Here is a 13,056-nt window from a genome sequence, read left to right on the forward strand (position 1 = left end):
AGAACAGGCTCATCCGCGGACGGGAAGGGGGCTCGGGGGGTGGGGGGTGGGGGAGAAGGTGGGGAGTGACCGTTGATGGGGGCGGGGACGCTCAGGGAGGGACCCGGACACGGAAGGCCACGCGGGGTGAGTCCACGTGGGTGACACGCACAGAACAGGCTCATCTGCGGACGGGAAGGGGGCTCGTGGGGGCCAGGGCTGGGGAGGGGGGAGAGGTGATAGCTGATGGAGACGGGGTTTCCTTCTAAGGTGATGGAATGTTCTCGAGGTGCTGGTTGCACAACCCTGTGAATGTACTAACACCCCCTGAATTAGGCAGCAAGCATGTAAATTCTATCTCAATAAAGATGTTACCAAAAAAATAAGAGGAAGAAGATGATACTGGAGTATCGCTGTTGTCTCCACACCCCACGCCCCAGCGCCCCGCCTCCCTGCAGGCCTGCACAATGCAGCGGCTGCCCCGGGCCCAGCGCCGGCTGACGCACCTCTGCCCGGGTCCCTGGGGCCCCTTCCTGGAGCCTGCCTTGGGCGAAGCTGGTCCTTGACTTTAGCTGGACTCCACGAACAGTCTTAAAAGTGCAACCTGCTTCATCAGTAGGGAAACTGGCCCGTGTGGAACAGAAGTGGGGTCGGAGTCCACACAGGCCCATATGGTTTATTACAATCCTTCCCCCCCGCCCCCACCACCCTGCAGGGGAGGGTTCTGCCAGGCAAGGGAGTAGGGTCGTCCCCGGGGTGCCAGGTCTGAGGCTGGGGCCACAGTGGCTGGTGACCTCACTGAGACAGGACACGAGGGGCCAGAGCAGGGGCCTGGGAGGTTTGACCTTAGAGCCGAAGGACAGGACTCTAGCCAGCCGACCTCTGCCCTACACCAGGGCCCCCCTGAGTTCCCTGCCGGAAGCTACAGAACACAGGTCACCCCCTGTGCCCGCTGGAGGGGCCCTGACTCCAGGGCACAGACCCAGCCCCCAGGGCCACAGGGGCCTGTCCCATGACTCCCCACATCCTTCCTCATGCCCTTCTGACGCGCTTTGCTGCTCCTTCCTGTTCTAGGGCCTTTGCACATGCTGCATCCGTGCCGCGATCATTGGCACTTGAGTTCAAACCCCAGCTTCACCATGGCCCGTGTGACTCTGGGCAGCTTACTTAACCTCTCTGTGCCTCAGTTTCTGCATCTGAGAAATGGGCTAATGCTAGTGTCCACCTCCAGGACCACCCAGAGAAGGGAAAATAGGGAGCTTGTCCGGTGGGCCCCCGCCACGGGCTGATGTCCTGCTGCCAGGCCAGGCTGCCCCAGCCCTCCCCACTGGTGCTCCTGCACCTTGCAGGGAGTGATGTTGCCGGGCCAGAAGCGAGCCTTGTTGCAGGTCTGTATGTCCGGCATCTGCGGGCCCAGCTCCCGAAGCGCCCTGGCCAGGGGGTCAGCCCCCAGCCTGTCATGCTGCACCGTGTTGGTCCTGCCACCAGAGCCAGGCCAGGAGCCGGGGTTCCTGCTGCAGGTGACAGGAAGGGGCAGGTCAGTGGAGGGGTGCGGGGAGGGGAGCAGTGGAGGATGGGGACCTGGGGTGCAAGCTATTACTCCTCCTGGCTGCCCCCAGCACCTTGAGCCTCTGGAGGTGGTTCTCCAGACTAGGAGCCAGCTTCCGTGTGGGATGCTGGGCAACTGCCCTGATGCAGAAGGCAAGGCTGGGGTCTCCAAGCGTGGGAGCCCCTGCCCCAGCCTCAGCGGCCGTCGTGTGGGCAGCGGGGTCAGGGTGTGGGCCACGGCCCCTCCACCGGCTCCTCTCTGGCCAGTCCTCCTCTATTCCCACCACTGCCCCAGACTCAGAATGTGCGTCCAAAAATGCCAACCCCCTGGCTGCAGCCCCTGCAATCCAGTGACTGGTTCAGACGCTGGGCCCATCAGCACCGATCCTCGTAAATGTGGAGAAGCAAGCTCTTTCCACGGGGCCCAGGGTGCCCGTCCTTCCACCATGTGGGAAAGTTTTCCTGATCATGTGGCTGAGGGGCAAGACAGCAGAGCTGAGAGGCAGGCAGGCTCCTGAGGGCCCCACGTGAGCACCTGAAGCGAGCTGTGCCTGAAAGATCCCTTTCGGTCACCTCACCAGCTTCATCTGGGGCCTTTATGGCCAGCCAGCTCCAGGATGGGTTTATGTGGTGGCTCCACCAGGGCATCAAGGGCCAGCTTCCTGCTGGTGATGACCATGCCACCCTCGTGAGCCAGCTCTAGCCCCATGGCCAGGTGTCACAAGACACCCAGCTCTGTCCAGCGGAAAGGCATTTGTCGTAGTCAGTAGCCCTTCCCCAGGGATCCCCTGCAGCCTCCCACGGCCCCACAACCGGCTTACATCTCTAAGGACCTACCCGCCCCCTTGGGGTGGCAGAGCAGGGCGGGGTCCCTCACGGCTGGGCCTGGCAGCCGTCAGCACCCACGGTGGGTGTACAAGGCCTGCACCCCAGCCCCACACAGGTGCAGGAGACCACGTGGCGGAAGGAGCGGGGGGCATGCTTACAACCCCGTGACGTGCATCTCAAAGTGCTGTCACCTCCTGGGGAGAGAGCCAGGTCAGGGCTGGGTGCCCCACGCCCTGCCGTGACCTTCCTACCGCAGCAGCGAGAGGCCCCGGACCCCTGACATGACCACCCCACCTCCTGGGAGGTTCAGGTTGATGGGCGGAGACAGTCGCCATCGCACTCTGGCTCTCACCTGTGCACAGGCCCTGGCAGGGGGAAGTGGGGTCGCCATGGTGCTCAGGGTGTCTGACCTCTTCCACGGAGCTCTTCCAGAGCAGCTCTTACTCTGCGGGACGTGGAGTGATTAGTGTGTCCGCCTGGCTGGTCCCAAGGGAGAGGAGCCCCCTGAGGAGGAGGGTCACTCAGAGAAAGCTGAGCCGTGCAGCTGTCCCGGATTAGCAACTTAGCGCACATTCAGCACCCGAGACCACACAAGCTTATTCTTCCACAGTGCTGGGGGCCAAAGGGAGGGAACAGGCCTCAGGCGGCCAGAGTCCTGCTGTGGGCAGGGCTGGCTCCTCCAGAGACTCCAGGGCAGAACCTCTTCCTTGCCTTTTCTAATTGTCAGAGACAGATCCCAGGAGTAGGGCATGGACATCTTTGGAGCTGTTACTCTCTGACCACAGGCCGGGGGAGACAGAGTCTGGACAGAACCCGTGCCTGGATCCAGCTATGCCTGAAACCATGGCCTTTCGCTCACAGAAGCAGTGAAATTCCGGTTGGCTTGAGTCAGTTTATTTTGCCCTTTGCCACTGAAGGGGTCATTATAAAGGAGAGGTGGCTAAAACCAATTGATCACACAGACCGATGAACTCATCCAGGTGCGGGGACTCTGGAAACATGTTACCACCCATTTTCTCATTTGGTGGCGTCTGGCAAGGGAGGCCAGGAGTCCTGTCTTCACCCAGGAGGTGTGTCAGGCCAGGGATGAGTTCAAGAGAAATTAGTATTTAAAGTGTGTTCACGGGGCACCTGAGAGGCTCAGTTCTTAAGCGTCTGCCTTCGGCTCAGGTCACGATCCCGGGGTCCTGGGATCGAGCCCCGCGTCAGGCTCCCTGCTCGGCGGGAAGCCTGCTTCTCCCTCTCCCACTCCCCCTGCTTGTGTTCCCTCTCTTGCTGTGTCTCTGTCAAATAAATAAATAAAATATTAAAAAAAAAAAAAAAAAGTGTGTTCACATGTCCTGTCCAGTTTAACTGTAACCACCCCAGGACGTAGGCCCTCACCGAGCATCTAGACAGAGGGTGCTTGGAATTTCAGATCAACGACAAACACTGAAAAGTGGGCCCCAAATACTGCACAGGATACGTATGTATACTGTATAGTATATAGTAAAAACGATTTATCTGAATTTTATATGTAACTGGGCAACGCGGTCTTTCTCTTGCCGCTTCCAATGCTGAGGATCGTTGATGCCGCTTGTCCACGGACAGGTTACAGGATTTGAACTGAGGCCTCAGATGCCACTGTCGGATCTGGGGTGTGAGGCAGTTGTGGGGGGGACGGTCCGAGGGGGAACATGACTCCCCTCAAGAGGTGGGGTCCGGGTCCCCTCCTCTCAGGTCTGGCCGGGCTCAGGCACGCCTGTGTCCGATCTTGTGTAGAAACGGTGGTGTGACATCTGCATGGGTGGAAATGGCCTTGCTTGCGGCCCCTCATCCTGGAGTCCAAGCCACCATGCCGTGAGGAAGCCCGAGCAGCGGGGGGGGCGGGGGCCACCCATGGGCGCTGGGTCCGTGGAGCCCAGGGGAGGATGCTGAAGACACCTCCGGGCCAGACAGGGCAGAGCAGGGACAAGACACCCCACTGTGCCCGTCCCCTTCCTAAGCGGCACCAGGGTCCCCTAGTGCAGGGTGCCAGCCACATGGTGGATTCACGGGAAACCCAGCCCCAGCCCCCACTCACGATCTGGACCCCCCGGGGCCCCGAGGCCCAAATTAGGAGCGGGGGGAGGGGAACAGGCGTGGCTGTCACAGGCCAGACTACTCACATCAGCTGAGAACACCAGCTGCGAGTCCCGTCCCGAGGGGCCCCTCGCTGGTCCGGCACTTCCAGCCCTCTGGGTTGAAGAAAAGCCAGAAACTAAGATGAGTGCGTGAAACCTTCCACGTTAGGAGGCCACCAGACCACGGAGGCTCAGAGAGAGCTGTGTTCACAGGGCTGTGGGCAGGGGAGAGGCCCTGGCGTGCAGGCCTCCGTGAGGGTCTGACCAGGTTCACCCTGGATGTCCCGGCCCCTTCTGCCCATCCCCCTCCCGCACGGGGTCCGCCAGGCCCAGCTGCGGTGACTGGTCAGGCCAGGCGTGCACCCGTCTGACCCATGGGGGGCCTCGTCCCGCCGCCGCCACCTGATCCTGAATCTGGGCCACTCTGGACTTGTCAGTTACACGAAAATGAAGCCACAAGGCCTGGGGCACAGCAGCATGACGCAGAACCCCTTGGGGTGCCGTGGCTGCAGAGGGGCCGCCAGGGGCCCGATGGTCATCACGGGGAAGACTTACCACCCCGAGGCCCCGTGGGGTGGGGGTGGGCCAGCAACAGGTGTCTGGCCCCAGGCCGCCAGGGCGTGTTAGCACATGCCATCCTTCTGCCCAGACCCCAGATCCCTGCGGTGCCCCCACCGCATCTCCTGGGACGCTTGCGGGCACACCCCCTGCGCCTGGCATGCAGGGCCACAGGCACCTGGGCACCGCGGGCATCCAGGGGCCTGGTGACAAACCGTTCTCTGCAGTCCTTTGGGGAGGCCAAGAAGAGCTTGGTTCTCTAGCTTCTCATAAAGTCGTTTTATTTAGATTCCAAACAAACCAAAGCAGAGAAGAGGTGACCACAAGTGAATCCGTCCACACATGAGCTGGGAGCCCAAGTCTCTGGCTCCAGCCAGCAGGAGCCGCGGACGAGCGGGGGTCCGGGTCCCTCAGGCCCCCGCCGCCCAGGGAGGGAGGACAGGGCGAGCGGCCCTCCCCTCGGAAGCAGAGGACCCAGGACGCACGCGGGGAAGGAGGGCGACCCCGAGAAGAGACCACCCAAGGGGCCAGGCAGCACCCCTCCCGCGAGGCAGTCTCGGAGCCACAGAGTCCGGGCCTGCTGAGGTAAAATCTGTAAGTTTATTCTCGGGGTCGCGGTGTCAGGACTCCTCGTTGCCAGAGTCGTCCTCGTCGTCCCCGAAGCAGCTGTCGGCCTCGGCCTCGGGCTCGCCGTCCTCGTAGTAGTCATCGTAGAAGAGGTCCGAGCCCTCGTCAGGCGCCGGGGCCTTGGTCTTCACACAGTACTCGGCCAGCGTGGTGGGCACCTTCACGCCGTCCCGCTCCGCGTCCACCTTGGTCCCCAGGACCTGCTTCCTGGGGGGGAGAGGGCCTGCAGGTTACGGCTCTGTCCCCGCCGGGGTCCCATGCCAGGAGCCCAACGCATAGCAGCTCAGATGCCCCAGGGCAGAGCCAGGCAGAGCAGGGCCCACGGCACAGGGGGACGCTAAGGACCAGAGACAAGCGCTTCTGTGAGGCGTTCGGCCCTGCCTGAGATAGCAGAGATTTGGCAGCAGGGGCGGCAGGGTTAGGACTCCGGCCGGGACTCCCCGCTCTTGTGTTCGGTGCCCGGGCCAGCGTGGCGCCCAGCACACATGGAGGGACGGGCTGGTTGGGGGGCAGGGCACGGACCAGCATGGCCCACAGGAGGAGGAAACGGGGCTGCGGACGCCAAGGGCTCATACCCAGCGCAGCGCACGGCTCCCAAGGTGGGGGTGCTCCCACCTAGAGCCCGACGTCTCAGCACAAAGCACCCCCGGAAGAGACACCCTGCAGGACCACGGACAACGCGTCCTCTAAAGGCACCCACCGGCAGAGCATGCGGGGACCACGGCTTGGCGGGGGGCGGGGGGTGGGCAGAAGCACGCATCACAGCCTCCCTCACGTGGGCGCCTGTGAGCGGCCCCACAGGGAGTGTCTTAAGGGATAAAAACAGTCTGGTTTTAATTCTGGTGCCACGTGGGAGGTGGCTGGGAAAAGAACTGGGGCGCGGAGCGGGCCGCGTGGGCAGGACCCTCCCCAGGTGCTGAGCCCTGCAGGGAGGGTCCCGCAGGGCAGCACCTGAGGCTCATAGCGCAACTCCGGGGACATGCATTCCCTGCGGCAACAGCCAGCTCTGCTGCTCCTCAACTGCACAAACCAAAAGCCGTGACCGCCCAGCCTCGGGGGACAGACTTCCTGGGACAACGGGACGAGGAAACGTGGGAAGGGGCCGCCCTGCAGGCACAGGGATCACCTTGGCGCCGTGTGTGTGGTGTTGGGGGGGGTAAAATGCACTCGGGTCACACAAGCCACACTGCAGAAATTGTTCACAGATTCTGCTCACATAAAACACTACAGAACCAACAAAAACGGGCCAGATCCATGGAAGAAAGTGGACGTGGTTTCACTCTGAGAAAAGGGAGCTAAAATCAGCAGAGAGGATTACTGCAGAGCAGACGGCGGCGGGGGGGGGGGGGGTGACGACACCCTGCCATCCAGGTGCACCTGGAGGACAGGGAACCAGGGGGCCACAGACGACAGGAGCACTGACAAGCGGGGGAGGTGTGTGTGTGTGTGTCTCTCTGTGTGTGTGTCTCTCTCTCTCCCTCTCTCTCTCCGCAGACGGGCCTCCAAGGTCAGGCAGAGCAGCCGCCACGGAAGGCCAGGCCGCGGGGAAGTCTCAGGGGCGGGTGTCTGCAAGGCCACACAAAAAACAGTAACTGTCAGGTGACCTAGGAAAATCACAGGGCTTCCTTTTCGTTTCTCCTTGAACATTCACTTCGCTGTCACGAACGCATCACCTCCTCACCCAACGTGAGCTTCTGTAGCTTTATCTGCATGAACTACGCCAGACTGAAGTGCACAGCGGTGAGTTCTGAGCCACGTATGTCCCGTGACGCCGCCCCCTCTCCCCGGAGGTTCTGCTGTGCCTCTTAAGTCCCACCTCCCCGACAGCCACGGACGTGCCCTTCGCTGCCGCGCGGACGTACGCCAGGGTCGTTGCCAGTTTCTGGCAAACAAGCCAACGTTCTGAACGTTCACGTGGATGCTGGCGTGGACACCGTCCCCACCTCTCTGGGACACTAGACCTCTCATGGCGGGGTCGAACTGCAGCTACACGCAGACCTTACTCCTCTTTCTAGGTAAAAGGTAAACGACAAAGAGTTTTTGGAAAAAACCTCATGAAGGGTTAAGATGGTCATGAACAAATCTGTGAACCACATTACAAAGTAACAATGGACAATGGACACAGAGCAGCTCACACAATGCAACAGAACAAGAGAGAGAGAAAAGGAGGTCAAGCAGCTCTGGGGCCTGAGTGGACAGCTTGTCTATCCTGGGCCTTAAAGCACGTTCCCACCCTGGTCTGGCACCTGCATGGTGCAGCATCCGTTCTGTAAAAGGATTTCTTTCCAGGGATGGTCACCCACTTATTCCTAAGTGGGGAGCACTGGAAACGACCAAGACGAGAGCTGGACGGTTAGTTCGGACCAATCCCTACACGACACGCTGCTTGTAAAACCAAGAAAAAAAATCTATTTTTTAGAAAAGAAGTGGTTTTCTAAACACACCAATATTGTGATCATTTTCTGTCTTTAGGGAATAATTCTAAGTTTCAAAATTACAAATGCAAATAATGTTCACAGCAAGTCATGACGTGGAAAAGATACAGTGTGATATGTGAAAAATAAATTCCCCCCAGGAGAGAAAGCATGAAAACGAAGTTGAGGGCAGGAGCCAGGAGCCAGTCCAGGAAGGACTTGTTACGGACCACCTCACTCAGCAAGCAAACCACCCCCCATCTGCTGGATACTCGTCACGGGGTAAGCAGGAGGCCAGGCTGCCAGAACGGGGTAAGACCATGCCGAGTGTCACCGTGTTTCAGTCACAAAGCGAAAGCACTGTGGTAAGACCTTGTTCAAGCTTGGTGGTGGATGCTCGGGGGCTCGAGAACGCGCACGCCATTAGGCCTGACCACGTGTGCTTGGAAGGCACGGACACCGCCATATCACACGGTTCAGACTCGATAAGCTACACACGTGTGGTAGACACACGGACCATGTGCTTGCATGACTGGGGTACCTCACAGTGTGACAAAGAAAAATAACACCCATTCTCTTACAAAAAGCGGGGTGGGGGGCACCCAGTGCATTGGCCAGTGACTGGGTCTCCCTCCTGGGACCACTGCCCGTGAGCACACCCCAGGCGCGAGGGCCTCACCTGATGATGTCTGTGTACTCCCGGTCCTTGCCTTTGCTCTCTTTCCACTTCCTGTACATCACAGAGGCATCCACGTTGGCCGGGGAGAAGGTGTTAGGCTCGTTGAGGAGCGAGATGACGCTCAGCAGGATAGTCCTGGGGGAGCGTGGAGTCAGCGGGTGCAGGGTACTCTCTGGCCACACCCCCCCCCCAAGGAGCTGGGCCTAGTGCCAGAGCATTCGTGGGGATACCCAGAGGCCAGCAACTGCCCAGGGGCCCCCCTGGCCCCCAACCCTGCAGGCGACATTTGGTGCTGCTGGTTTTTGTCTCAGGCCCCTAGGATGGCAGGGGCCGACTCCTAGCCCATCCCCCGCTTCGCCCCGCCCGCCAGCCCAGGCCCTGGGACAAGACACGTGTGGGCAGCTGAAGCCAGGACCACCTTCGTTCCACATGTCCCTGTCCCCAAGGCATCCTGTAGGCAAGTGGGTCCCTCCGTGCCACCAACTTTTATGGCTTGGGCTGGACTAAAGATGTGCAGGCCAGGAGGCAGGGAGGCCAGCCCACTTAGGCGGCTCAGTCCTGAGACGGAGGTGACTGGGCTCTGTGAGAGGACTGAGGCAGGAGGGGAGACCCCAGGGATAGGCGGAGGGACTGTGGGACAGAAAATATGGACTCGAGATTCCCAGTGGCTGTTCCCGATGGTGGGGCATGGGGTATTAGGAAATGAGAGGAGAGGGTCTTTGGGGCCCCCAGCATCCTGGCAGGAGGCCAGTTTCCACGGATTTCACAGTACTGCAGGGAATCGAGAGCAACAGACATGTGTCCTCCCATATCTGTGTCTCCAGGCCTGGCCAGGCCTCAGGAAGCCCCACAGGAGCAAAGTCAGGAATGCTGCTGGGGGACAGGGTCCATCTGCTGAGCAGCCCCTCAAACAGGGCCTGGTCTAGTCTCACCTGACGTTCTGGGTGGGGTTCCACCGCTCTGAGGGCAGCTCCCCACTCTGGGGGTCATCGACCGGGGGGTGGAGGATAGAGATGCATACGTCCCCCGTCTGTGTGGGGACAGGAAAGAGGGGTCAGTGCCCACACCACTCCCCACTCTCATCAGGCGGCGCAGTGTCTCCCCCCACCCCCCAGCCCCAATATGGAGAGGCTGGGAGGGGCATGCCTGGTGGACTCACCTCATAGATGTTGGGGTGCCACATCTTGGTCAGGAATCGGAAGGCCGGTGGGGAGTACGGATAGTCGATGGGGAACTTGAGGCGTGCCTGGGGAGGGGCAGAGGGCAGGAGGGCTCAGCCAATGCTTGGGGACTGTGCCCACGAACGCTCAAACAAGGATGTCAATCAGGACAGACACACCCACCACAAGAGGGCCGCCTGGACCCTGCCCGTCACACGCGCCCCTCAAGGGCCTCCTAGGACTATTTGGGGTCATCTGAGCTGATCTGGGCCCCTACCCTGCTGCTGAGGAGCAACTCTAAGGCCCGTCTCAGCGCAGACCTGTGGGAGGGACCAGGAGCTGGGCCCCAGGGAGCACGGCGGGTTCAGGCCAGCACACTGCTCCGGGCTGGCAGGGTCCTGGACGCTGGGCACCCCCAGCATGGTCGGTGGTGGACTCCCCAGCCTCAGTTTCCAGGTTGTGGGGAAGATTAAAATAGACGTGTGTTCACTCAGCAATCACTCCCGACACCTCTTTGGGCCGGGCCCTGTGGGAGGAGATGAGTCAGCGCTGGATGGACAGGCTCTCTGCCCACAAGTGTCCATTACGGGGGGCCAGGAAGGCAGACAGGAAGGTCATGGGACAGATGGGGAGGGCCACCTGCCCAGGTGACAGAGCTGCTCAGGCCTCAGCGGTGAAGGAGCTTCGTTTGCTTGTTTAAGCCCCAGTCCCAGACATCGGGATGCCTGGCGGCACTCCAGGCTCTCGGGGGCGAGCCTGTGTGCTGGGAGCCAGAGCTGGGCACCTGCGCCGCAGCTCCCCTAGGCCCATCTTTGGAAAGTCACCCTCCTGGGCAGGGGGCATTCCGGGCATTTAGGAGAAGTCCCTCTGTTCTGGGGTGACCGTGCTGAGGCCCAGAAGGCAGGTAACTTGCTGGTGACTGCAGAGCACACCTAGAACTCGGAACCTGCCCTACAGATTTCTAAGTGATGGCCCTGAGAACAGGTGCGGCCTGCTGAGGCCTCCCCAGCACCCCAGCACCCACCAAGTCCCACTGCATACTCTTTCAAGCATCCCTGGAGAGGACTTCACTGCTGAGCCAACCGAGGCTCAGAGAAGGAAAGCACCTTGCCCAAGGACACACAGCGATAAGCTGGGAGGAGGCTCCTCAAATGCTCCTCTCTGGCACCCCTTTCTGTATGTTGCATTGCCTAAGAGCTCACTATGGCTTAGGTGGCCAGGCTGGCAAGGAAGACGCTGTGGGAACTGGCTGGGAAGTGATGATGGCCCTCAGGTGCTTCCCAGCGTGCATTTCCACACTTCCTCTCCCCGCCCAGCCCCACCTAGACAGGAGGACCTCAGTGGGTGACCACCCCGGGGCCCGCTGACTTTGTGGAGGACAGGACCTGTGGCAAATGTGTTTGAAATCTGGCAGTCCCTTCTCTAGAAACATGGGATGATCCCCCCAATGCCAGCCTGGAGGATCTACCCACAATCCCTGCAACCATTCGTGGGCAAAAGTCAGACGTGCAACCTCACTTAGAGTCCTGGCCTGCCTGGTCTCAGGGTGGGCTCCATCACCCTGGGTGTGAGTGGAGCCCTTCTCCTTACAGCCCGAAGCAGACAAGAGAGGCCGGGGGAGGGCCCTAGTTAACCCGTTAGGTGATCAACCCCAAATCCATTCCCTGCGTGTCAGAGGCCGGGTTCCTGATGCGGAAGCCAGGCCAGGGCTGCCCACACTCATCCCGATCCCACCCCAGCACCAAGGGAACCTCAACGCAGGAATCACCCCCAGCTGACCAGGCTGCTCCCTCACGGCCACTGAGCAGGCTCAACTAAAACGTCAGCGAAAGTGCAAACACAGACATCTGTCCCAGGAGCATCCCCTGCCCCTCCCCCACAGCCTGGTCTCGCTGTGGTTGCTGCTCCCCAGCAGGCCTCAGCCAGGCAGAACCTGGCAGGGCTGCGCAGCCTCTTGGCAGGCAGGCAGGCAGGCAGGCAGGGGCGGGGCGGGGCGGGGCGGGGGCTGTTCCTGGGCCCAGGGCTCATTCCCCACCTCTCATGCAGGGAGACCCCTTGCCCTGTGCCTGTGGCTCAGAGCACAGCCCTGCAATCTGAGAAGAGGCCTTCCGAGGCCACGTCTGGGCTCTGACGGTGAGGCCAAGAAAGCTGCCTGGGTCCTGGCTCCAGTCCTTTGTCACACTAGTCGGAAACCCAGCCAGTCCCAGGGACAGCAGCCCCTCCCTGCTCCCAGCAGCTACAAACGAGAACTGCTCCGGACGAAACTACCGGGGGACAGAAAAACGGCCCAGAGGGTGAGATCTGAGCTCCAAGGGGCCACCTGCCCGGCGGCGGAACCGGGGGAAAGCCGCTGGGGTGAGCGAGGGGCCCGGGGTCCAGCAGGCGCTCTCTGCGGTGTGGCTCCCCAGACGAAGCGCACGGCGGTAGCGACGAGCCCTGCCCCAACCCTCCCGAGAGAACAGGTTACGTAAAGCTCGGACGAAGCCAAGAGGCCCGGCCCGCTGCTATCGAGAAGGGTGGCCGCTCTCCAAGCAGCCCCAGCTGGCAAGGCCCCATCCGGGCCTTTGTTGAGCCCCAGCAAGTGGCGGGGCAGGCCCCCCCGCCCGGCCTCCCTCCCTCTCCCCCAACCCCACGCTCCCCAACAATAGGGCTTGCTGGGCCCGGGGAGGCTCTTTGTCTCCTCCGGGCAGGGGGCGGGGAAGGCAGCCGAGGGCCTGGGCCGGGCTGGGGCGAGCAGGGGCCCCACAGCCACAGGCAGCGCCCCCGGGGCTCCTCTCTGGGGCCCTCCGAGACGGGCTGGGAACGCGCGGGCTGAAGCTGCTTCACAGCGGCCGGACGGACAGAGACGGAGACCGCCGAGAGGAGAGGGGCCCGGCGGGAACCGGGACCGCGAGCCGCCGGCTCACCTTGAAGTAGCCGCCCTCGTAGTAGGTGTTGGGGGGCCCGAAGATGGCCACCTCCCAGTTGTACAGGTCACCCTCGTCCACCAGGGTCACCCGGAAGCCCTCCACCGGCTCCTCCTGCAGCCCCTTGAGCTCGAGCAGCAGCGCCTTTTGCGAGCTGGGCACCAGCGGCCGGGCCATGGCGGCGGCGGCGGCGGGGCCCGGGGTCGGGGGCGCTGCTGCTCGAGCTCAAGGGGCTGCAGGAGGAGCCGGTGGAGG

At 61.7% G+C, this 13,056-nt stretch overlaps 2 protein-coding genes across 2 annotated transcripts; both read right to left on the reverse strand.

Moving 5' to 3' along the window:
- Positions 1-350: 350 nt before the first annotated feature.
- On the reverse strand, positions 351-2,746 carry LOC118005865. Its single transcript, XM_034998198.1, is given in 3 exon segments — positions 351-1,049; positions 1,166-1,493; positions 2,607-2,746. Coding segments are annotated over 3 exon segments (1,167 nt in total).
- A 2,529-nt stretch (positions 2,747-5,275) lies between these two features.
- CDC34 (cell division cycle 34, ubiqiutin conjugating enzyme) lies at positions 5,276-13,013 on the reverse strand. Its single transcript, XM_034996839.1, has 5 exons — positions 12,802-13,013; positions 9,895-9,981; positions 9,668-9,765; positions 8,736-8,870; positions 5,276-5,849 (listed from the first exon to the last, which is right to left on the reverse strand). The coding sequence occupies exons 1-5, from the start codon at positions 12,976-12,978 to the stop codon at positions 5,636-5,638; spliced, it is 711 nt and encodes a 236-aa protein (XP_034852730.1). The 5' UTR covers positions 12,979-13,013; the 3' UTR covers positions 5,276-5,635.
- Positions 13,014-13,056: the final 43 nt, after the last annotated feature.

The sequence above is a fragment of the Mirounga leonina genome, unplaced genomic scaffold (genome assembly GCF_011800145.1).
Source record: "Mirounga leonina isolate KUSES-001 unplaced genomic scaffold, KU_Mleo_1.0 Mir_94, whole genome shotgun sequence".
NCBI lineage: Eukaryota > Metazoa > Chordata > Mammalia > Carnivora > Phocidae > Mirounga > Mirounga leonina.